General features: G+C 45.1%; 1 protein-coding gene across 1 annotated transcript; it reads left to right on the forward strand.

Moving 5' to 3' along the window:
* The first annotated feature begins 10945 nt into the window (after positions 1 to 10945).
* Positions 10946 to 13436, forward strand: LOC123257248. Its single transcript, XM_044715502.1, has 5 exons — positions 10946 to 11107; positions 11175 to 11406; positions 11592 to 12358; positions 12417 to 13064; positions 13140 to 13436. The coding sequence occupies exons 1-5, from the start codon at positions 10946 to 10948 to the stop codon at positions 13434 to 13436; spliced, it is 2106 nt and encodes a 701-aa protein (XP_044571437.1).
* The last annotated feature ends 11944 nt before the right edge of the window (positions 13437 to 25380 follow it).

Raw genomic sequence — 25380 nt, forward strand, 5'->3', positions numbered from 1 at the left:
AAGGCGTGGCTGCCCTAGAAAGAAAAGCTAGGTAAGCACGCAGATCGAACGAAGAAGCACACGTATACATGCAGACGCGTCAGAACACGCACGCCGGTTAGAGTGGAGCATGAACATAGAAATTTTGTGAGAACAAGAACGAGACAGCGTCAGAAAATTGGGTTCAGTGTGACGTTTGCGGAAGGTGGTACCATTTTGAGTGTGCCGGCGTAGAGGACGACATTTAGAGCAAGGACTGGAGTTGCGATTTCTGCCTCGCGCGTTGCAGTCACATAGCACCGTACGGCAGTACAGCCTCACCGGTACAGCCTCAAACACGCGAAGACGCAATGACCACCCCCGAACCGCACGACAAAGCGCTAGCTGTCGATACTCTAATCGATACGGCCGGCAGCGGAGAGAACACACACGCGCAGGAAGGAAATCCGGAAAGGACTAGGAACCAATTGCTTTGAAAGATGCTAGAGGAGAAAAGGCAATCGGAGGCAAAGTTTATAGAAGAAAAGTATGAACTTCTCATGCAGATGAACCCCACTGATGTACCGGAAGCCGGGATGGTTCGAGCTACAGATTAACCAACGAGCAGTTAAATAGCGGCCCGGCAAGCTATACCAAAAGATCTTCCTACATTCAGTGGAGATCCGGAGGAGTGGCCGTTATTTATCAGCACGTTCGAACACAGCACCACAGTAGCTGGATACACCAACGTGGAAAACATGCTACGTCTGCAAAAGTCGCTTAAAGGAAAGGCTCGCGAACTGATTAGGGATAAACTTCTACTTCTTAACCTAGTTCCAGATGTCATCAGCACTCTGAAGATGTTTTTCGGCAGACCAGAGCATATCCTAGAAAGAATGGTGGAAAAGGTGCGAAGACTGGCACCACCCAAAGACAGATTGGAGGCGTTAATAGAGTACGCGCTAGCAGTTCGCAACGTCTGTGCGATTATGGAGGCATGCGATCTGAAGGCACATCTTAACAATCCAATGCTGGTTAAGGAGCTCGTAGATAAGCTTCCCAACCAACACAAGCTAAACTGGGCAATGCAACCTCGCGACGATAGGATAGCAGAAGTTAAAGCATTCTGCGATTGGTTGTACAAGATCGCAGAGGCAGCATCTTCAGTAGTGGCGTCATCGTTTTACAAATCAGGCGCAGTTAACACTCACAACAGTCGCGCAACGCAAAGACAAGAGGCGGATGAGCCTGGACCATCACGAGGACAAACACGATCGAACGCGAGCCAAACGGAAGCAGCTCAGCAGCAAGTTCAATCGGGGTGCGTGGCGTGCGGCGACATCAGTCACCGCCCACTACAATGTCAGGTGTTCTTGAACCTCGACACGCAGCACAGGTGGCAGATAATCACATCGAGTAAAGCATGTTTCTGCTGCCTTAAAGTACATCGCAATAGATGCCGAACCGGAAACTGTGGAGTTAACGGATGTACAAGGCGGCACCATGAGCTACTTCACACGGAACAAGGCAGAACACAAAATCTCGTGAGTACGCATCAAGACGACAACTACGGAAGTCAATTCTTTCGCATCATTCCAGTTAAGCTACGCAATGGCAGCAGGATGATCGAAATCTATGCATTACTAGACGAAGGATCATCCGTGACTTTAGTAGTCGCATCTGTATTCCAAAGATTAGGAATACATGGCCAAGCTGCGCCAATGTGTTTACAGTGGACCGCAGAAACAACTCGATTTGAGAATGAATCCGTGAAAGCGTCAGTCCAAATCTCGGAAATCAATTCCGATAGATTTTATTGGCTGAACAACGTCCAGACCGTTCAGAACCTAGCACTGCCAAAACAGACAGTCGAGATGAAAGAACTACGTAGCAGATTCCAGCATCTGAGAGACTTACCGCTAGAGTCCTATTCTGCCCAGCCGACATTGCTAATCGGGTCGAATAATTGGAAGCTAGCAGTCCCTCGCAGGATCCGAGAAGGGAAATGGAACGAACCGATAGCATCGAAGTGTATGCTAGGATGGACCATCCAAGTATCGACGAACCCCCAACGATCCATTGTCATGCATCCCTGCGACTGCGATTGGCAGGAGCTTCATGACGAATTCAAGGACCATTACAGCCTCGAGACGCTCGTACCACGTAAGCTATATTCAGCCGAAGATAAGCTAGCAGTCAAAATATTAGAGACCACCTGCCAAGAGAAGTCAGGAAAATACGAAGTCGGTTTTCCGTGGCGTGGTGGCATCGACAAACTGCCAGAGAGCCGCGGTAACGCTCTGAAGCGCCTTACCTATAAAGAAAAAGGTATCTCTGGAACCTGATATGTACAAAAAGATTGACGCCCAAGTCAGGAACCTTATAGACAAAGGATACGCAGTTAAGCTATCCAAGGAGGAAACCTGCCGTGAGAACAGCCGTACGTGGTATCTGCCGATATTCATAGCGCGAAATCCAAATAAGCCGAGTAAGCTAAGGCTGGTATGGGATGCAGCCGCGAAGTCACACGGATGTGCACTGAATGACTACTTACTTAGGGGACCAGATTGCCTGAACCCACTCATAGAGGTCTTACTAGCCTTTCGTGTCAACAAGATTGCGATTTGCGGAGACATTGCGAAAATGTTTCACAGAATCAACATCCGCGAGGAGGATATGCACGCGCAACGATTCTTATGGTATGACAGAAGCAGCGATAAAGTAGAAACCTTTGTTATGCGGGCAATGACTTTTGGGATCAGTTGCGCACCATTCATCGCTCACTTCGTTCGGGAAAAAATGCAGAAGCCCATCAAGATTTCCCATTGGCCTTAAACGCCATCCAAAAGGCGCACTACGTCGACGACTACATCGATAGCATGAGAAACGAACAGGAGGCCATCTAGACCACCAGACAAGTCATAGAGGTTCATCGAAGAGGCGGATTCGAGATCCGCAACTGGTTTTCTAATTCAAAAGAAGTCCTTAAGAGCTTGCAAAGTAATGGCAATGTTGGTAGCCAAAAACCTGTGGATTTTTGTTCGACTGAAAAGATACTTGGTATGTCCTGGGACCCACATAAGGATGTGTTTAAGTTTCTCTGCAGATTTGCAAGGCTGAAACGCGACGTCCTGGCAGAAAACGTAGTCCCGACCAAGCGAGAAGTTCTGCAAGTCCTTATGTCGATCTTCGATCCATTAGGATTCTTGTCGTGCCACACGTTTGGGCTGAAGATACTTCTCCAGCGTATATGGCGGCTAAATATTGACTGGGATCAGGAGCTGCCCGAGGAGATTCTGGAAGACTGGCGCCTTTGGAATACTCTTTTAGGGCAGATCAGGATTTTCTAGGTGCCTAGATGCTTCTCCCCAGACACATCAGATCCACGTCAAACGGAGCTCCACACATTCGTCGACGCCAGCGAGTATGCGTATTCTGCTGTCTGCTACTTGCGTGTAGCAATGGATGCCAAAGTCGACGTCTCTTTGGTGATAGCGAAGTCGAAGGTGGCACCTTTAAAACCACTCTCGATTCCGCGTATGGAGCTGCAGGCAGCAGTTATGGGAGCACGCTTAGCCCACAAGGTGATGAGCACGCGCAACCTGCGAATCGGCAACGCCACATACTGGTCAGATTCAAAGACAGTACTGCAGTGGCTAACTATGGACCCCCGTAACTTTCATCAGTTCGTGATGCACAGAGTCGCCGAAATCCTGGAAACAACGCAAGTCGAGCAATGGCGGTGGGTACCCTCGAAGCTGAACGTAGCAGACGGAGCTACAAAGATCACCGACCAAACCCAGCAGAAGACGTGGATAACGGGCCCTGGGTTCCTAAAAGCTGAATCCAGCCATTGGCCAACATCGACAAAGCAAGAGAGCATCATCGATACTTCAGAATAACGGAAGCATGTAATGACAACGCGTGCGAGATCAGCGGTTATGTTCGCCTTCGCCGAAGAGTTGAAAGTGCTATTCGTGGGAGCGACGCTGCACAAAGGAAACAGTGCAGCTCCCAGACCACCCCAGATGGCACCGATTCCGAGGGCGAGAATAGGAATCTTCCAGAGACCGTTTACCTACACAGGCATCGATTATTTTGGCCCGTTATTGGTGAACGTCGGCAGGCGCAAGGAGAAGAGATGGGAAGCTCTGTTCACCTGCTTCACGTTGCGCGCGGTGCATTTTAAGATCGCCCATAGTCTTGACACGAGTTCATGCATCATGTGCCTCTCCAATTTTATGGCGCATCGAGGGACTCCAAAGGAAATATTCTCAGACAACGGTACGAACTTCAGAGCCACGAAAAAAGCCGCGATTCAACCCACCAGGAGCACCACACATGGGTGGAGCATGGGAAAGACTCGTCCGGACAACAAAAGGAATTTTGAAAAACATTTGCACAAATTACTCCTTCAACGACGAGGGCCTGAGAAACGCATTGATGGAGGCACAATTTATCATCAACTCGCGACCGCTCACGTTCGTAAGTCTAGACACTGAGGATGACGCCGCTCTGACCCCGAACCACCTACTGTTGGGTTCAGCGAATGGATACAAGCCACTGCCAAAAGAAGGGATGAATCTGCAGCGTAGATGGATTGAGACTCAGCGCTTCGGGGACCGTTTTTGGCAGCGATGGATTAAAGAGTATGCGCCCGTATTAACCAGGCGCACCAAATGGTTCGAGAAGGTACCTCCCATAACCATTGGGAGCATCGTAGATGAGCTTCTACCCAGGAACTTGTGGTTAAAGGGACGAGTAATCGACACAATGATGGCCAAGGATGGGCAAGTTCGAAGAGTGACTATAAAGACCCAGCACGGCGTTTTGGAAAGACCAGCAACGAAGATAGCGGTTTTGGACGTCGGCTTGGAGGATGGTAACTGACCTCGAACCGGGATCAATTACGGGGGAGGGAATGTTGCCGCCGTAATAGAATTTTGATTTAAATTTGAATTGTTTAGAATAAGCACACATATGTAATCTAACCGATTGGTTTAGTAACGGCAAAAGAAGGCAAAGCGTCGGCCATCGCTATAAAAAAGATCAAGAGAAATACGGTAAAGTTAACGTGTGGATAAAAACACGAAGTTTTTTAGCTTTTCACACTTTTTGTGCCACGCATATGGATTAATAAAGATTATTATTAAGAAATTGTGTGTTTGCTAAAGGAACGTGGGAGCCATACGTCCCGGCGATAACAACATTTAGGTTCGAAGATTTGTGATAGCTCATAGCAAATCATTCGCTTAGTTATAACCAGAACTTCGCTTTGTTGCGTTCAGCCGCAAAGTTGGTCTTTATTGGGCGTCCATATGAGGCCAAGGGTTTTAACACTTTATTGGTCCAAGGTCCCACCCATCTTAACGTCTTTCACGGTATCGTTTGTGGATATTCCTTGCAGTAGTTCTGCATTATTTGAACACCACTTTCGAAATTTGAAACCTTGTGGCAGTAGTATTTTGTTCAGTTAACTTTGGATTTGAACTGGTTCTGCCGCTGAGTCAGTACCCGTCAAGTAACCGCCTTCATAAAAGTCATTTTTTTTGTTGTCCTGTGATTGGATTGCTAGATGATTGAGTCATTTTGTTGTCAAAAATGGGCATGTTTTGGTTTCATACGTGACGGTTTTAAGTCTATAGTAGTTAAGATTCTAAAATGGATTGTTTCTCCAAACTATAAGTTAATGGAAAAAATCCATTTGATGATGCATATAATCGGCAACCTGTATCTGCCGAAATGCGCTTAAACATCTTGCACTCTCGCGTCATTTGTTTAATTATTTTCCAATTGAAAATTGATCTGAGCAGGTTTACATCATAAAATTGAAAATAATTTGGTTTGTGATTTGTGCGCGGAAAATTAACATCTATTAACACACATATTGCATAAGTTATTCGCAAATTGGTATTTATCTTTTATACCTATTCATCAGTTATACCCCACCTCATTTGCACAGTGGGTCGTAAGATATGAGTAACTAAACGTCGTAAAATAAATTTGTTGTTGCGAAAATTAATCGGCTTAGCTCTGCCACTGTAAAAGTGTACAGATCTGACTCGAGTCAGATCCCGAGTATCCGGGAACTCAAAAAAAAATCGACCAGTGAGTCTCTTTTTATCTTTATAATTAGGTCAAACCTATTTCTTTGCAAAGTAAAAACCCGTAAGGAATAAATTGATTTATCATAAGTATGCAATCATATATACAGCCTTGCATCAACCTGGAGAGTGCTGGATTAGCACTCCTCCATCAAAATATCCTTTCTTTTTAAAACTCAAAGTCAGATGTTTTTCGTATTTAAGACATTTCGAACAATATCACACCATAGCCACCAGACTATCTGTCGGGTCAAGCAGCCGCCGGAAAGATGTTTGGCCGGCAATAATTTATTGAGTTCGTGACGTCACTTTCTTCTATACTTATGTTCGCATCGCCCGCTCTCGTGCATTCGATCGGCCACCTGCATCTGCCGTCATGCACTAGCGTTTGTCTCGCTCTCTCCCGGGCTCTCTCGATCGCTCCGCAGCATCAAGCGTTGAGCCGCGCTCCCGCGTGTGTATTCTAATTCGGTCTTCACCCCCTCGCAGTCGCATCTATCCCTATATCACTTTGTATAAAGCAAAAACATTTTAAATAAATGGCATGAAATTGAACTGTGCTTGTTTTTGCATTGTGCATAAGAAAATAAGTTGTTAAATTATTTTCCTCTGAAAATTTGAGCTGCGCGGCTGAAAACATATAAACATAAACAAATTAAAAAACATTATTCGGTTTGTGATTTGTGCGAAAAATATTAGCATCTGCTGAAAAACATACTCATACATATATTACCCCGTTATATAGTAGTGGCACAGTGGGTCGTGAGCTGACAATAAATAAACAAAATAAAATAAATTTTTTTGTTGAAAAAATGAATCCGTTTTTCGATTGTGCCTCTCCGGGAAGGAAAGAATTCCTGAGCCAAAGTTCGGCTGTTCTTTTTGAGGATCTTCAAGGGTTGCTGTCCTCCTTAAAATCAGTGGAGACATTTCCGGAGGCTATGTTAAATGTGCGGCTCAGCGAATTGGAGGAAATCGTTGCGGATTTTAAGGAGCTGTCCGAGATGGATGTTGCAGAACTCAGGAGCGATCTGCGCGTCAACTTCAACGATGCGGCGAGGGAGGCACGCTCAGGTGCTCAAGTTTGTTGCCGGCGAGTTCGACGCTGATCAACGCATCTTCTGCCGCCAATTTCGATGCATCGTTTGGCAGAACTTTCAGGCTTTGCCGCCACTTCCACTTCCCACTTTTAGTGGAGGTTATGCGGAGAGGCTTGAATTTCGGTCACTGCTCTCGACCATGGTGGACACAAACCCATTCATCAGTCGGGTCGAGAAGCTTCAACGGTTGCGGTCCTGCCTTCGTGGATCTGCCTTGGAGACTGTTCGATCGTTGGAGCTCACGGACAAAAATTATGACGTCGCATTGGAGCTGCTAAACAAAAGGTTTAGTAATCGCAGGCTCATTTTTCAAGCTCATGTTAATGAGATAATGAATCTGAGGGCTGTAGAGTCCGCATCGGCGACGAGGCTTCGCGAGCTTTCGGACAAATTTAATTCGCATATGCGAGCCCTGGCAAGCATGGGCACGACGAAGCAGATTGCTAGCTGCATTTTTGACCAAGTGCTGTTACAGAAGGTTGATGATGCCACGCAGTCTAAGTGGAAGGAAATGCAAGCTTACTCGGATTCCTTGGATTCCATTCCAACGTTGGAGTCCATCGCCAGTTTTCTTGAGCAAAGATGCCGGACTTTGGAGAGCATGGATTTGCCGACGACATCACATGCACCAAACTTTGCGGTAGGACGACGTAGACCCTTTCATCCAGGTAACTCTGCATTTGGAATCACAAACTCTTCCCCATGCATTATCTGTGATGGTCATTCTCACGTGATTAGCTCCTGTCCAAGGTTTTTAAGCATTTCGCCTGAGGATCGTTTAGGCGAAGTTAGGCGATTGGATTTATGCCGTAAGTGCCTTGGATCTGGGCACCTATCTCGGCATTGCAATGCGTCAAGCTGCCGTGCTTGTGGACGCAGGCATCATAATCTGCTGCATTGTGGAGGCAATTCGCCAGCTCAAGACCAAAACCCCTCTCCTGCGGTTCCCACATCTAGCGACGCTGTTTCTGGTTCAGCGTCCGCCGCCGTCAATTCTCTCGTCGCTAAGGATCGGTTTGGTGATGTGGTGTTGCTAGCCACTGCCAATATTCTGGTTAGGAACCGCTCCGGAGATCTACTGCCCTGCCGAGCGCTGCTCGATTCTGGCTCGCAGGTGCATCTAGTCACTTCAAGACTGGCGGACCAGCTGCAGCTGCGGAAGATAAGAACTCGGCGACTGTATCCTGTGCAAGTCAGCTTGCAATCCCAATGCTCTGACTACCTGCGCAATTAACTGCGATCGTAGCCTCCAACGTCACGGACCTTCAGCCCAATTTTGCATTGGACGTCAGCTCTTGGAAAATTCCCGACAATGTAGAGCTAGCGGATCCTCATTTTCAACAGCCTCAGCCTAATTGGAGCTGGATTATTTTACGAGTTGTTTTGTGTGGGGCAAATCCATCTGTCTCCTGGGTTGCCCTCGGAGTCCTCATGGCAGCTGAGCAGTCAGAGTTGCTCGTCCAGTCTCAGACGGAGCCGATGAAGGTGGAGTCTCATCGCAGGTTTGTTTCCGAGCCAAAGAATAAGCACCTCCGCAAAGTGCTCAGCAAGAAGGAGAAATATTACAGGCACCGTCGTCACTTCAAGCAGCGCATGGAGAAGCGTCTTGCCGGGATCTGCACAGTGGTGGCTAGTGTGATAGGTCATATGTTACCCAGTCTGGATGTGAAGCCGCTCTTGGATTTTGGCAGCGAAATGGCTACCGAGATGCCATCGCCCAGCTACAGTAGCATCGAGGATGAAGGCGACGGCGACGGAGTGTGTCGGGTGCGCTGCTGAGGACGGCATCCCGAGCTACAAGGCGAGCAATCAACAAATTGTCCCTTCTGCCCCTTCATGAAGTTGTTGAAAGCTCAACTTCCAACGGGGGGAGTATGTCGGGTCAAGCAGCCGCCGGAAAGAAGTTTGGCCGGAAAATAATTAATTGAGTTCGTGACGTCACTTTCTTCTATACTTATACTTATACCGCTCTCGCTCTCTTATTCTATACTTATACCGCTCTCGTGCATTCGATCGGCCACCTACATCTGCCGTCTTGCACTAGCGTTTGTCTCACTCTCTCCCGGGCTCTCTCCATCGCTCCGCAGCATCAAGCATTAAGCCGCGCTCCCGCGTTTGTATTCTAATTCGGTCTTCACCCCCTCGCAGTCGCATCTATCCCTATATCACTTTGTATAAAGCCAAAACATTTTAAATAAATGGCATGAAATTGAACTGTGCTTGTTTTTCCTAAAACCAAGATTTAGAACATTTAGAATTTAGAACACGAAAACGCTCGGTAACTGAACACTATCCTTTAACAGGAAATGATACAGCAGCAGAACGACGACAGCACAAAAGTAGAAGAGTTTTGCGGATTTTAAGACCACACACAAGGAGCTGTCCGAGATGGATGTTGCAGAACTCAGGAGCGATCTGCGCGTCAACTTCAACGATGTGGCCAGGGAGGCTTGAATTTCGGTCACTGTTCTCGACCACGGTGGACACAAACCCATTCATCAGTCGGGTCGAGAAGCTTCAACGGTTGCGGTCCTGCCTTCGTGAATTTGCCTTGGAGACTGTTCGATCGTTGGAGCTCACGGACAAATATTATGACGTCGCATTGAAGCTACTAAACAAAAGGTTTAGTAATAGCAGGCTTATTTTTCAAGAAGTAGAATCCCCATCGGCGACCAGACTTTGCGAGCTTTCGAACAAATTTAATTAGCATATGCGAGCCCTGGTAAGCGTAGGCACAACGAAGCAGATTGCTTGGTGCATCATAATTCAATTGCTGTTGCAGAAGGTTGATAATACATTCCAACGTGGGAGTCTATCACCAATTTCCTTGAGCAGAGATGCCGGAGTTTGGAGAGGATGGATTTGCCGACGACATCACATGCTTTAAACTTTGCGGTAGGACGACGTAGACCCTTTCATCCAGGTAACTCTTGTGATCACAAACTCTTCCGCATGCATGATCTGTGATGGCCATTCTCACCTGATAAACTCCTGCCCAAGGTTTTTAAGCTTGTCGCCTGAGAATCGTTTAGGCGATTGGATTTATGCCATAAGTGCCTTGTTGCCGAGATCATTGCAATTCTTCAAGCTGCCGTGCTTGTGGACGCAGGCATCATAGTTTGCTGCATTTTGGTGGAAACTCGCCAGCTCAAGGCCAACACTCCTCTCCCGAGGTTTCTGCATCTAGCGACGCTGTTTCTCGGTCAGCGTCCGCTCCCGTCAATTCTCTTGTAGCCAAGGATTGTTTTGGCGATGTGGTGCTGCTAGCCACTGTCAATAAACGAACTAAATCCTATCTTGGTCAGGAACCGCTCCGGAGTTCTACTGCCCTGCCGAGCGCTACTCGATTCTGGTTCGCAGGTGCATCTAGTCACCTCAAGGCTGGCGAACCAGCTGCAGCTGCGGAAGATAAGGTCTCCGGTTTCTGTATCCTGCATAGGTGACGCAGGGTTTTCCACTGATGGGTTTTCTGTGCAAGTCAGCTTGCAATCCCAATGCTCTGACTACTCGGCGCAAGTAACTGCGATCGTAGCCTCCAACATCACTGACCAGCCGAATTTTGCATTAGGCATCAGCTCTTGGAAAATTCCTGCCAATGTAAAGCTAGCAGATCCTCATTTTCACCAGCCGCAGCGAGTTGATTTGCTGATTGGAGCTGGATTATTTTACGAGCTGCTTTGTGTCGGGCCAATTCATTTGTCTCCTGGTTTGTCCTCAATTCAAAAAACTCGGCTCGGTTGGGTTGTTTGTGGAGGCGGAGGTCCTGACAATGGCAAGGTTCTCATGGCTGCTGAGCGGTCGGGACTGATCTGCCCAAAGGGGCTTTTAGATGAGCGGCTCGATCAACTTCTTCGACAGTTCTGGGAAGTGGAAACCTGCACCGATCCGATTGTGAAGGCGTCAAAGGAAGAACTGGATTGCGAGAGTCACTTTGTTAAAAACTTCGTGCGGTTATACAGTCAAGTTACCAATTTAACACAACTCCGGTTTATTGGGCGATTTGTACTCACAGGCTCTACGTCGATTCCAGTCGTTAGAGAGGAAACTGTCTCATCACCCCGAACTGCGCACTCAGTATTCGGCCTTCATAAAGGAGTATCTTAACCTAGGTCATATGTCCCTGGTTCCGCCGGAGTTGCATCAAGACTGCAAACATTTTCTGCCACATCACTGTGTGCTAAAGAAGGACAGCACCATGACGAAACTTAGTGTGGTGTTCGACGGTTCCGCTGTTACCACCTCCGGTTATTCTATAAATGACATATTAATGGCTGGGCCGGTCATCCAACCTAAGCTTTTTCACATCCTGCCGAGGTTAGCGTGTTGGACGTTAGGCAGGCCGTCCAACAGGATCGGGAGTCTTATCTAACTTTTGATGACGGCAGCAACTTCACTAAAATGTTAGGATTGGCTTGGGATCCTTCCACAGATCAGCTGCTGCTTTCGTTTTCTTCACTTCAGTCCACTTCGAAGACGTCTCGACGTTCTGTCCTGTCATCAATAGCGCGGTTATACGATCCGCTGGGCCTTGTTGGTCCAGTGGTTACTAAAGCAAAAATATTCTTGCAGAAGCTGTGCCGAGAGCATCTTTCTTGGGATGAAAGCTTACCTCAGGGTTTTTACACCGAGTGGCAGGATATCTGCCGGAGCTTCAGTCACGCCCAACGTGCAGAATTTCCTCGGCTGGCACTTACGTCTGGAGCACTTTTGGAGATTCATGGATTTTGTGACGCCAGCATTGAAGCCTACGGAGCATGTGTCTACATAGTTTTCAGGTCGCCAGGGGCTGAGAGCCGCCTTCTATGTGCGAAATCTCGAGTATCGCCTCTTAAGACGTTAACTGTGCCGAAGTTGGAGCTGGCTGGAGCTGAGTTGTTGTCGAGAATGATGGCAGAGGTTCATAGTCTAGGCGCTTACAGAGGAAAGTATTTTTGTTGGTGCGACTCTTCAACCGTGTTATCGTGGATTCGGGAGGAGCCAAACATCCAAAATCTGACGAATTCCATGGAGTGGCGATATGTGCCTACGTTGGAAAATCCAGCAGATATCTTGTCTCGTGGAGCCCTTCCTACTGAGTTGATCGGATCCAGACTATGGTGTCAGGGTCCGCCGTATCTGTTAAAGACACAGGAGCACTGGCCTGTGACGGTAGTAGTCGAAAAGCCAGCGTTAGAGCCTCGCCCTTCAGTTTTATTGGTAAAGTCGCCATATACAGACATCGTGGCGACTTGCAAGTACGTTAACTCCTTTCCAGCTCTTCAGCGAGTGTTTGCTTACGTCTATAAGTTTGGCAGACGGGGTTCGGCATAAAGGAATTACCGTTCATGATCTCAAGGCGGGTACTCGCATGCTTTTGTGGGCAGTTCAGCGCGCTAATTTGGGTGATGAAATGAGGACGTTGCAAACAAAGGGAATGGTTGCCTCCTCCAGTTCGCTGGCTTCGTTATCCCCCTTTTTGGATCAGTTTGGATTGTTTCGAGTAGACGGGCGTCTCAAGAATTCATCCTTGGATTACGATGGTCGTCACCCAGTAATTTTGCCCAGGAGCCATCCGGTAACGCGAAGTTTAATCCTTAGCTTTCATGAGCGCAACCTGCACGCTGTACCTCGATCGTTATTGGCGATGATACGTTCTCAGTATTGGCCGATTGGGGGGAGAAAAACTGTGCTCAAGGCGACAAATAAATGTGTGAGATGCTTTCGGATGAAACCTCGTTTGTTGGAGCATGTAATGGGCGATCTTCCGAAGGAGAGTGTGGAAGGTTATCAAGTCTTCGATGTAACCGGCATCGATTTTTGCGGTCCTTTCTTCTATAAGTCGGAGGTTCGCAACAAGGCTCCCATAAAATGTTACATTAGCGTCTTCATTTGTTTCACGACAAAGGCCGTCCATTTAGAGCTGGTGAGGGATCTGTCCACCGCCGCCTTTCTGCATGCACTGAGGAGATTTATTTCTATCAGGAAGAAGCCTCGACAGATCTGGTCCGACAACGCCACCAATTTCGTTGGAGCCAAAAATCAGTTGAGCGAATTAAAGAGACTATTTCTTAGCGACGAGCACCAGAGATCTGTCTTGGATTTTTGCCTTCCAGAATCCATCGAGTGGAAGTTTATCCCTCCCCGTTCTCCCCACTTTGGCGGCTTGTGGGAAGCTGCTGTTAAGACCGCCATGTATCATTTTTATAGAGTCGTGGGCTCGGCTGTACTAAAAGCCGACGATTTGCAGACGCTTTTGTACAATATTGGTGCAGTGATTAATTCCAGTAGACAGTAGATTCAATAGACAGAGCAGCGATATGGCGAGCACTTGCAAGGAAGGGAGTGCCAGTGAAGATCATCAGCATAATAAAAGCTATGTACGATGATGCGGATCTGGCCGTACTGCACAACGGAAAAATAAGTGCACCCTTTCAGACAAACACTGGAGTAAAGCAAGGATGCCCCCTATCACCACTTCTGTTCAATTTGGTAATTGACGAAACTATGAGAGAAGTATGCAGACCCAGGCGCGGAATCACATGGAGCTTCACCCGACAGCTTGAAGATCTGGACTACGCGGATGACATCTGCCTTCTCGCTCATAAATTCGAAGATATCCAAGCTAAAGCAAATGACCTCGAGACCCGAGCCAACTCAGTCGGACTAACAATCAACGCATCAAAAACAAAGGCGATGCGCATCAATAATTCCAGCCAAAGCAACATAACCATTGGAGGAAAAACTATCGATTTCGTCGACAGTTTTAACTACCTGGGATGTGTCATAGCAGCCAATGGTGGAGTGGAAAGAGATGTAGGCAGTCGACTGAGCAAAGCAAGATCTGCATTTGGAAGACTACACCGAGTATGGAGAAACCAGCAAATAAATAGAAAAACAAAGCTACGCATCTTCAACTCGTGTGTTAAATCCATACTACTGTACGGATCGGAGACGTGGCTGACCACACAAAGAATGCTGATGAAAATACAATCATTCATCAATAAGTGCCTAAGAATAATATGTGGTATATTCTGGCCTACCAGAATATCCAATGAAGACTTGTGGCACTGCACAGGTGAGGCCCCAATCCACCAACAGTTAAAGAAAAGAAAATGGAAGTGGATTGGCCACGCACTCAGAAAGGAACCAGGAAGTATCGTCAGGATGGCGCTAGAATGGAACCCACAGGGAAGTAGAAGAGTGGGACGCCCCAAGATGACCTGGCGCCGTACAGCACTCCGCGAACTGTCCTTAGGAAGAATTACATGGGACACAGCAAAGCAAACAGCACCAAATAGAGTCCGGTGGAAAGCCCTTGTAGAAGCCCTAAGCTCCCAGGAGGAGTAAATAAGGAAAAAAAAAAAAAAAAAAAAAAAAAATTCCAGACCGTTAGACCTTCTCTCTGAAAATCCTGCTGATCTGGATGTCCTGACTCCTAATCATTTTCTGCACGGAGGGCCTCCTTCTAGTTTCAGTGAGCCAGACCTGACGAAACTCAACATAAATCGGCTAGATGCTTGGTAACGCGTCGTCTTTCTTCAGCAGTGTTTCTGGTCCAGATGGAAGGAAGAGTATTTAACCCTGTTGCAGCAACGGCCCAAATGGCGCATCCCTGGTCAAGACATAGCAGTAAATGACATCATGCTGGTGAAGGACGAAAACTTGCCTCCAATGAAGTGGCCCCTGGCGAGGGTAACGGAAATGGTTGTCGGAGATGACGGAGTGTGTCGGGTGGCGCTGCTGAGGACGGCGTCCGGAGCTACGAGACGGGCAGTCAACAAATTGTGTCTGCTGCCCCTTCATGCTATTGAAAGCCCATCTTCCAACGGGGGGAGTACGTCGGGTCAAGCAGCCGCCGGAAAGAAGTTTGGCCGGCAACAATTTATTGAGTTCGTGACGTCACTCTCTTTTATATTTATGTTCGCATTGCCCGCTCTCGTGCATTCGATCGGCCACCTGCATCTGCCGTCATGCACTAGTGTTGTCTCGCTCTTTCCCGGGCTCTCTCGATCGCTCCGCAGCATCAAGCGTTGAGCCGCGCTCCCGTTTTGTATCCTAATTCGGTCTTCACCCCCTCGCAGTCACATCAATGCATATATCATTTGTATAAACCTAAACATTTCAAATAAATTGTATGAAAGTGAACTGTGCTTGTTTCTACTAAAACCAAGATTTAGAACATTGAATATAGCTCCCGAAAATGTTCGGTAATTGAACACTAATAATATAAAATGCGTGGCGCCATCTAGCGGACTGCGAATCAACTGCAAGGGTATATAAACTTCGGCTCCGCCCGAAGTTAGCTTTCTTTTCTTGTTTTAACTTAACTAACAGTCATGTTGACTGATACAGAGCTACACGGCCCTAAAAATCGATTGCTGGGTTGGAAGGTCGTTGCGTCGTAGGCGGGATCTGCTAGAAACCCGAGTCAATCCCTGAGCGAGAAGATTTGGGTGCGAAGACAGTTTTTCTTTGTAAGACTCTTTTTGCTTCTGAATATCGCCTTTCACTGCGAGGATGCCCAGATCCCGGTGGATTGTGCGCGTATGATGTCTATGTTGCTGCTGCTCGCGTTCGCCCAAAGCTGGGAGCCATACGTCCAGATTGGCCTTAGTACTGAATTGTAGAGTAGTAGCTTGTAGTCCGGGCACAGTGGCGATCGTGAGTTAATGATCCAGTGGAGGCTGGCTTTCAGTTTTAGGTGCACCTTCATGCATTCGATGTGCTTACGCCAGATTAGTCGTCTATCAAAGTGGACGCCAAGAAACATTACTTCGTTAGCTTGAGGGATCTGCATACCGTTTAGTGAAAGCGGAGGGCATGTTTGTCTATTAAGTGTAAATGTTACATGCTTACAGTTTTGTTCATCTATTTTAATGCGCCAATCGGACAGCCACCTTTCCACTACTATTAGATGATTAGCCAGTTGGTTTGTTGTTTGCCCGAAGTAGCTGCGTTGCATTTCACTGAGAATGCCCTATTGTAGAGGTATGATTTCAGTAGCTTGTGGGTGTATATTGGCAAATACGTTTTAATTTTGTGAATGAGTCCATTAAGCCAAACTCGGTCGAAAGCTTGAGATACGTCGAGAAAAATAGCGCTACAGTATTCTATTGTCTAACAATTTAGACAAACAAGATAGAAGGCTTATTGGTCTGTACGATGACGGTGTTGTGTGGTCTTTTCCAGGCGTTGGTATCATTATAATGATGGATTTCTTCCACTTTTTTGGGAAATAGCCAAGATTAATGATACCATTAAGTAGTTTGCAGACGACCTCTATAGCGCATTTTAGAAGTTCGATCAGCATCTTTGGCGTCAGTAAATCACCACCGGGAGCCTTTTTTGATTTTAGCTCTCTTATAACTTTTTGATTTTGTTCGGCCGAAATGAGGGTGCAGTTGACTGAAGGGTGACTGATGACTAGCAGAAGGAATGAATTTGAGGCAGGGTTTGGCTGGAAGACAATTTCGAGATATGTAGCGAATGTTTTAGCTAGGTCTTCGTCGCTGCGAGTCCAGCATCCCGAAGAGTTTCTTATCGGGGTGGTCGTTTCGATTGGGGGGCTAAGATTTGGGTGGGCCCTCCACAGAGGATACTTTGTGCTTTTTGGTGAAAGATTCTGGATGTACCTCAGTTGTGCGTTTTCTTCCTGTTGGTGAAGAGCCTGGTCGAGTGATCGTGTTGCTTCCTTAAGGCGTTGCTTTGAAGCTGGTGATCTGCTGTTTTGCCAATCACGACGCGTGCGCCTCTTTTCTCGCACGAGCTGTTCGATTTGCTAATTAGATTTGTGGTGTTTGTTTAGGTCTACTTCCTTCCTTAGAGGAGTAGAGATTTTGGCTCCAGCAACGAGTACTTCTTCCAGGACGTCTTCGTAGTGTAATCGATGTCCGATTCCATGTTAAACTCCGGAGCGAGATCTATGTGGGCAATCACGAACTTTTTGTATTTAAGCCAGTTCGTTTTTGGCGATGTCAGGCAGAGCGGGTGTTCGTTTATTTCTGGGCTTTGAAGAAGCGTTAAAAACACAGGCGAGTGGTGTGAGACTGCTTTGACACTTATTAGATTGCAAGGTATGTTTTTTGTCACCGCAAAATCAATAAAGGAGCTTGCGTGGGTCGGTTGGCCAGTATGTGGGACTTCCAGGGGAAACATAGTTCAGTTTATTTCTCCCATTTATAATTGCATTGTACAATTGCCTTCCTCTGGGAGTCACTAGACGTGATCCCCAGTTTGCGTTGTAGTCTCCTGCGGCTATAAAACGATCCCCAAGTGAATTGTAGAAGTCCATAAATTGTCCTTCTGAGATTGAGAAACGAGGAGGGCAGTAAACGGCAGCGATTGAAAGGCTTCCGTTTCTTGCATAGATTACACAGCTCCACAAAAAAAAAAAAAAAAAAAAAATTCAGAGATCAGACCATACCTCCTATATGGATTTGGGGTCGCTGAATCCGAATCCGTGGTCAGTTGGTCGCCATCACGTCAGGTTTTCGAGAAAATAACGGTTGAATAGTCGAAAAACGCCGTTTTTGGAAATTTTCGAAAAATCGTACCGCAAAATTCTGATGTGTTACAAACCTAATTCAAAATGGAAATGAAAGGCTGATTTGTGATCTTTAAAACGAGCTCCACGCCAAATTTTTCGCATGCACCGTTAGGACAGGGGGTGCGTTTATATGTAGGCATCTTAGCAAAAAATGTATGCCGAACACAAAAATTTCAAAATTCAGCATATTCAAATAAAACGTGGTACCCGGGGGTTTTTGGGGTCGCTGAATCCGAATCTGAGGTGTCAATCCGAATGGCGTCAAACTGACCTCAGATTCGGATTCAACGACCCCAAAAACCCCCGGGTACCATGTTTTATTTGAATATGCTGAATTTTGAAATTTTTTTTTTCCGCGACCTGCTTTCTGGGTCGTTTTTTTTTGCGGTATCTGGCGTTGATTGGTTTTCGTCAACCTCCGCCAGTAGGACAAATCTGTTACTACTGGATCTGCCTGGTTTTTTTGTCGATCTTCTGGACGCGGTTAATTTTTGTATTATTGCCTGTTTTTGTTTTTGTACTCGCTGTAATCGTTGATGCCGCGGTATTTTGAGTTGCAGTGGTTGTCGCTGTGGTGGCAGAAATTGTAACACTGCTTGTTGTTGGTGCGATCGGGCAATATGAACTTCATGAATTATATGAAATATATATATCGGAAATATTTATATCTTTTCGGAAATTTCGCTATCAAATCTATTTTCTAATAAGAATACTGAAAACAGCCCCAAGCATCTTTAAAAATAGAAAGGTTACGCTATTTCCGACCGTTGAGTTACATTGCAGTTATAAGATATAATCGGCCGATCATTATAAAATTAGGCAAATAAGGATTGGTTTTTCCTAACTTAAAAAACACCAAAGTTATGGAATTTCCGATCAATCATTTATAAGACAGCTATAGGATACAGTCGACCGATCCCGGCCGTTCCGACTTACATACTGCCTGCAAATAAAAGAACAGTGTGTACACAGTCGATACCTTTGAAACTGAGAGACTAATTTGGGAAGAAACAGACAGACAGAGAGACAGACAGACAGACATGCATATATCGACTGAGGAGGGGATTCTGATCAAGAAAATATATACTTTATAGGGTTTGGGGACCCTACCCTCTGCAAGGGTATAAAAACTTAACTGTTTACGGAGAGACCTCACAATATCGTCCACCCACTATCTCCGATGTTACCGAAGAAGGGGGAAGTTAGAGAAGATAAAATCTCCCCTCACGCCTAGACAGGTGGCAGGGACGGGCAAAAACAGGGGAAAGGGAGTTGAGAGGGGTCACTCAAGGAAGGAATGCATGTGAGTGTTCAGCACAAGGCTAAAGAAAGAAGCGAAAACTTAGTAAGTATGATGGGAACGAAACAACGTGAAACGTAACAGTTCCCTTGAGAGCAGAAGAAAGTAGAAAAGCAAACTAAAGTAGAAAATGAAAAGTAGCGGTTCTTGGTGGGGGCAGCGGTTCAATGATCTGTGTCGCTTTTGAAGCGCAGGGTCAGGATGAGCCATTTCTCAAACTCAGCAGGTAGCCTAACCTTTTTTATACCCTTGCATAGGGCATTAAAATTTTGATCAAAAGTGTGCACGCCAGTAAAGAAGACATATCCGATATATTAAATATATATTCTTGATCAGGATCACCTCCCTAGTCGATATAAGCATATCCGACTGTCTGCTTCTATGCAAACTAGTGCCTCAGTTTAAACCTATCGCCTTCAAGCTTAGCACATATCATTCTTTTTCTTGCAGGCAGTATATAAATTGCAACGGAAAATCGGTATCCATCGACTATATCCTATAGCTGCCATATAACTGATTGGTCGGAAATGCCATAACTTTGGTGTTTTTTAAGTTAGAAAAATGGGTCTTGGTACAGATTCCATTTTCGGCAAAGTAATCTACCAAATATCAACTTTGGCTTCGCCCATTAGTTAAGTTAACTTGATTAATTAAACTTGTTGGACTGAGCAACCCGCCGTCATCTCCAGCTAAACCCGCTTACACGCAAGCCGGCGGCACTCGACTACTTGCTGGGAATCCTCGATGATGGATCCCACACACCGGGCACTAGTCCTCCTCGGCGTGGTTAAAGCGGTGTAAATATTGGCGAACGCAGTACCCTTAGGATCTTGGTCAGTTAGAAATCAACCTGAGCGTGGCTTCGGAGAACCCACAGATTAAGGTTTGGGATGAGGGTGTTCGTCTAGCGTTGCTTCATTGCAATATCTCAGCTCGCCTGCGAAGCTGCGGACGTCCTTGCCCTGGCCTTACTCTATATGGATTCCTGCACCCCCTATAAAAACTATAACTACCGTGTCTAGCAGACAGATGGCCTGTAGTATGACGTCTCGTCTCTAGCTTTTCCCGGCTTGAGCAGCAGCAGTGGCTTATGTACCTTCTATCTGCTGGGGAACGTACCTTCTTGGAGGCACTTGTTATTCAGGCTGGCGAAGCTTGTTGGGTGCAATAGCAAAGCCAGTTCTAGTGCACGGTTTGAACAGAGTCGGGGTCCGGGGCTTCGTTGAAACATAAGACTCTCGCTGCTGCCGCTACTTCGTCTACTAAGACTGCTGGCTGGGAATAGCAACGCCTGGATAGTCCTGAGCACGTCCGGGTCTGTGGGAGCCTGACCACAAGTCTGTAGTCTTTTTTACCTGTGTTACATGGGTTATCCTCCGCCATCGCATAGCTCCGGAAGCACTTCCGCTTACTATCCTGTATTTCAAACTTTAAATCTCTTCGAATGGCGTCAGCCATTTTATCGGTGCCGCTAGGCGGAACGTTGTCGATATCGCGTGCTGCCTCGGTAAAGATTCTTGTTTGAAGAGTGTCTGCTCTAAAACCTTGAAGGTTCTCTCTGCTGCCCTTGCTGAATCCTACTACCAGCAAAATAGTGCTTCGTGGTCGCTAGCAGTAAAACTGCTGCTTTTACGCCAGCCCGCGATAGATGGACTCTGCTGAATGTGTTGCTCTCGATCAGTAGCACAAGGTCATGGTAGGTGAATGTTTCCCTTACGACTCTACCAAGTGCGTTGATTCTCGAGCAGGCCCAGTCCTGTGCCCATGCATCAAAGTCCCCGGCCACAAGGTCCTTGGAGCAACCTCGAATGTCGTTCGCCAATTCGTCCAAAATTTTTTTCGAAGACATTATACATCCACGCAACTATATATCCACGTGTCACCGATCCTTCCCCTAACGTATCCCTCCGCTCCAGATCGCCATTTTTCCTGTAACATACACAGACCACTGTGCCTATCTATTAGGGCTTGTTAAGGAGGGCTACGTCCGCCTTTACCTCGCACAGTCTGCTGTAGTACATCCTATGCCGCTCTACAATGATTCAGGTTTAACTGACGCACTAGCATTCCCGTGGGGCCCGTATAAAATAGTCTGGCGAACGCATTATCGCATCCTTACCGCAACAAACAGGCGTGATCCTGCAAAGCGAGGGGTGGTCAACTCGGGAACTCAAGCCCGTCAAAGAAACCGATCGGGAAAACCACGGTTTACTCAGGAGACTCCTGATCATGGCTCGCTGGATCTCGACTGAAAGGGAGGTAAGGAAACCCCCAAATCCCCCCAAAAAATAGAAAGAATCAACTCAACTGGGATTCCGTCTCAAATTGTCGGTAGGTCTAAGTTAGATCTCCTTGCCACTACATAAATAAATTCTTAATCGACGTCTCGGAGGGCTAAGTCATAGGATACATAAATTCACCCAGGGTGCTTCACGGTCTGCTACTCCAAAAGTTTTTTGAGAACGGGAAGGGATGATCCCCAAATACTGGACGATGTATGGTCTGTGATGGAAATTTAAATCCCAATGACATCGGTAATGCATTGGGATTTTATATTCAAGCTACATCGGCAGTCCACGGTACATGCAGGAATACATACAAGATGCGATGACCTACGTACGTCATTACGGCCGACCGAATTTATTTATTATGAAGAGAAACAAACTTAACTATTGCCAGGACAACAAGCCATTCATCGTCATAATTTAACTGCACGTGTGTTTAAACAAAGATTGAAATCATAATTGATTTTATTGTTAAATATTGAATTTTTTGTATCACACATTGTTGGCTGTATACGATAGAGTGGCAAAAGCGAGGTTTGCCTCATGCACACATCCGTCCTGAAGAAATCGATCAAATAATTTCAGCCAAAATTCCAGACCCATTAATTGATCAAGAATTATTTGATATTGTCGCCAAACACATGATCCATGAACATGACGTCACCGTGCATGGAAAATGGAAAATGTAAAAAAAACTTCCCAAAGCCGCATACGAATGATACGATCACGGATATTGATGGTTATCCAATGTATCGCCGCAGAAGTATTGGTGGCCACACATTTACAATGCGACTTCCAAACTTTCCAAATCAAGTTGACTTTGATAATCAGTGGGTAGTACCATACTCACCACTACTTTCAAAAACTTACAAAGCTCATATCAATGTTGAGCTTTGCAGTTCTGTTACATCAATTAAGTACATTTATAGATATGTAAACAAAGGCAGTGATTTGGCCATATTTGAAGTACAAAACATGAATGAAAATGACGAAATAGCACGATACCAAATGGGCAGATACATTAGCAGCAATGAAGCTATTTGGCATATTCTCAGCTTTCCCATCCACGAAAGAGATCCTGCTGTCCAACATCTGGCAATACATCTTGAAAACGGTTAACGTGTATAGTTCACTGAAGAAAATGTTCTCCAAAGAGCGTTCGTAGCTCCGAAAACGACTCTAACTGAATTTTTTACATCGTCTCAAAAACCTGATGTTTTTGGCGAATTTGCGAAGTCGTTGGTGTATGGTGATGTTCCGCGTTATTTCACATGGAACAAATCCAGTAAAAAATGGAAGCCACGGAAACAAGGAAAACCACATCCTTCCATTACAGGTATATTCAAAGCTAAGACATTAGGGAAACTTTACACGGTACATCCAAAGCAACGCGAGTGTTTCCATTTACGTTTGTTATTGGTAAATGTTCCCGGACCAACGTCTTTTAAATTTTTACGAACAGTTAATGGTCGACACCGAATAACAGTTGTTTGCAATTATTTTGACGACATGTTATTCCTCACAAGCACAAACTTTGTGGGAAAAATATAAAAATTGTATTGCAGAAGACATTTTGCATCGAATTAGACAAACAAATTAATGCCAAAACATAGATTATACACCAGAGATGTACAATGAAGCATTGGTCTTGATCGAGGATTTATGCGTTCTTATTTCAAATTTACCACTTAATCTTTATGGTATGACATCACCTAATCGTCCAGCCACCGACTTAGTCAATACCGATTTACAACGAGAAAATCAATATGACCATGGAAGTTTAGCAACAATTATCATGAACAGTGAACCATTACTGACAGCAGAACAAAAATTATGTATGATCGGATTATACTGGCTGTTGCTGCTGAACAAGGCGGTTTTTTTTCTTGGATGCACCCGGTGGAACCGGTAAGTCATTTTTAATATCGTTGATTCTTGCCACAATACGGTCGCAACAAAAAATCGCATTAGCAGTAGCATCGTCAGGCATTGCGGTTACTTTACTGGATGGTGGGCGAACAGCACATTCAACATTTAAGCTGCCATTGGACGTTCATGATAAACCAGATGCAACGTGCAACATCAAAAATAATAGTGGAATAGCTTCAGTGTTGCGGAAGAGTTCTATAATAATTTGGTATGAGTGCACAATGGCACACAAATATTCACTTGAAGCATTAAACAGAACTATGCAAGATTCAAACAGCAATAATAAACATTTCGCTGGTGCTTACTTTTGTCTGGTGACTTCCGACAGACCTTACCGGTTATACCTCGCTCTACTTACGCGGATGAGATTAATGCATGTTTGAAACAATCATTCTTATGGCGAAGTGTTGAAACACTTCGATTGACCATTAATATGCGAGTAAAATTGCGAAATGATCCATCAGCACAAATTTTTTCCGAACAACTACTAGATATTGGGAACGGTAAAATAGAACTGCAGCCAAATACGCAATGCATTAAGCTACCCGACAATTTTTGCACTGTTGTTCAGGATAAAAAGGAATTGATTCAGAGTATTTTCCCGGATATACAGAATAATTATTTGAATCATGAATGGCTTAGTCAACGGGCGATTTTGGCAGCCAAAAACGTTGATGTTGGCGAAATTAACTTCCAGATACAACAGTTGTTACCAGGCGATCTGTTGTCTTTTAAACATAGCTTGCAAATAACTGTTAACCGTTTTTTTGCTTACGCTCTGTTTGCGAGAGCAACCGAAACAAAGCATGCCGTTTCGGTTCCTCTTTGAGCAGGAGGCTTTGTTTTGTTTCGGTTTTCTGTTGAACGAATTACGATGAGCAAATCATGAAACTCTCATCTACCGAACATCGCTCAATGAGAGATTTAAGTGACACTCGCACAGAGAGACTCAGTAAAAGACCGATTGACTGAAAAAGTCAGCGCAAAAACTCTTTTCAATAATTTGTTTTCGTTTCGCTGTACAGTGGCACATGGTACATGAAATTTGACGAAAAAACTTATTAAAATTTTAAACGTGAATTTTCCAATTTCAAACTAATATATTGATTATTTTAATTAAAAAATGAATAGTTTCGTTTTAAATTCATTTATTTTGAGTTAAGCCTAACAACTAAACTTTGGACAACTTTGTTGTCCATTTTGTTAAATATAAAAAATTGATGCACTTTTTTATTAAGTTGTTGTACCATTTTCAATAAATTTGATGAATCACTGTTTACACGAGAGATTTACAAAGCAAATTGACAAGTTGAGCCCACTAAACTTCACATACACACATACATGCACAACAGACCTTTTGAATCGTCGAACGCAAGCAAACGGTCCTAAAATGAGCAGACCAAACGAAAACAGAAAAAAGTGTGCTTTGACTGTGCGCGAGCAAAATTTGTATACGAGCAACTCAATCGGTTGCTCTCAGACTTTTTGCTCAAAGTCTCAGTGACAAACACTTATTTTGAGACCGCTCGAATCGGTTAACAGTTATTTGCAAGCTATGCTTTTAAATCAATCGATACTGTTGTTGATGAAAATGAAAGTGTAAATTTTCCGATTGAATTTTTAAATTCGTTAAATATCCCTGGAATGCCACCACATAATCTTCGATTAAAGATTGGTTCCCCTATTATTCTCCTTCGTAATTTGAATCCACCTCAATTATGTAACGGTACGCGTTAGGTCATCAAAAATATCACCGGAAACATTCTTGAAGCAACCATTTTGGCTTAAAGGAAAAGTGGTCCTGCTGCCACGTATTCCGATGATACCATCAGATTTTACCATACCCTTCAAAAGGCTACAGTTTCCAATTTGTTTAGCTTTCGTCATGTCTATAAATAAATCTCAAGGTCAAACAATGTCCATTTGTGGTTTAGATTTGAGAAATCCATGTTTTTCTCATGGTCAACTACTGCGTGTTCACGTGTTGGGAAACCGTCGAATCTATTTGTGTTAGGTGAAGACAGGTTAACCAAAAACATTGTGCACCGATTGGTCTTAAATTAAATTGAAAGTATTTATAATTCAAAAAAATTGATATTAATGTTTAAAAGTTTAAGACTGTCTGCCTTGCCTACCTCATTCATGAGTTTAAGCGTCACATATTATTAACTATATTATA

The sequence above is a fragment of the Drosophila ananassae genome, chromosome 3L (genome assembly GCF_017639315.1).
Source record: "Drosophila ananassae strain 14024-0371.13 chromosome 3L, ASM1763931v2, whole genome shotgun sequence".
NCBI classification, from domain to species: domain Eukaryota; kingdom Metazoa; phylum Arthropoda; class Insecta; order Diptera; family Drosophilidae; genus Drosophila; species Drosophila ananassae.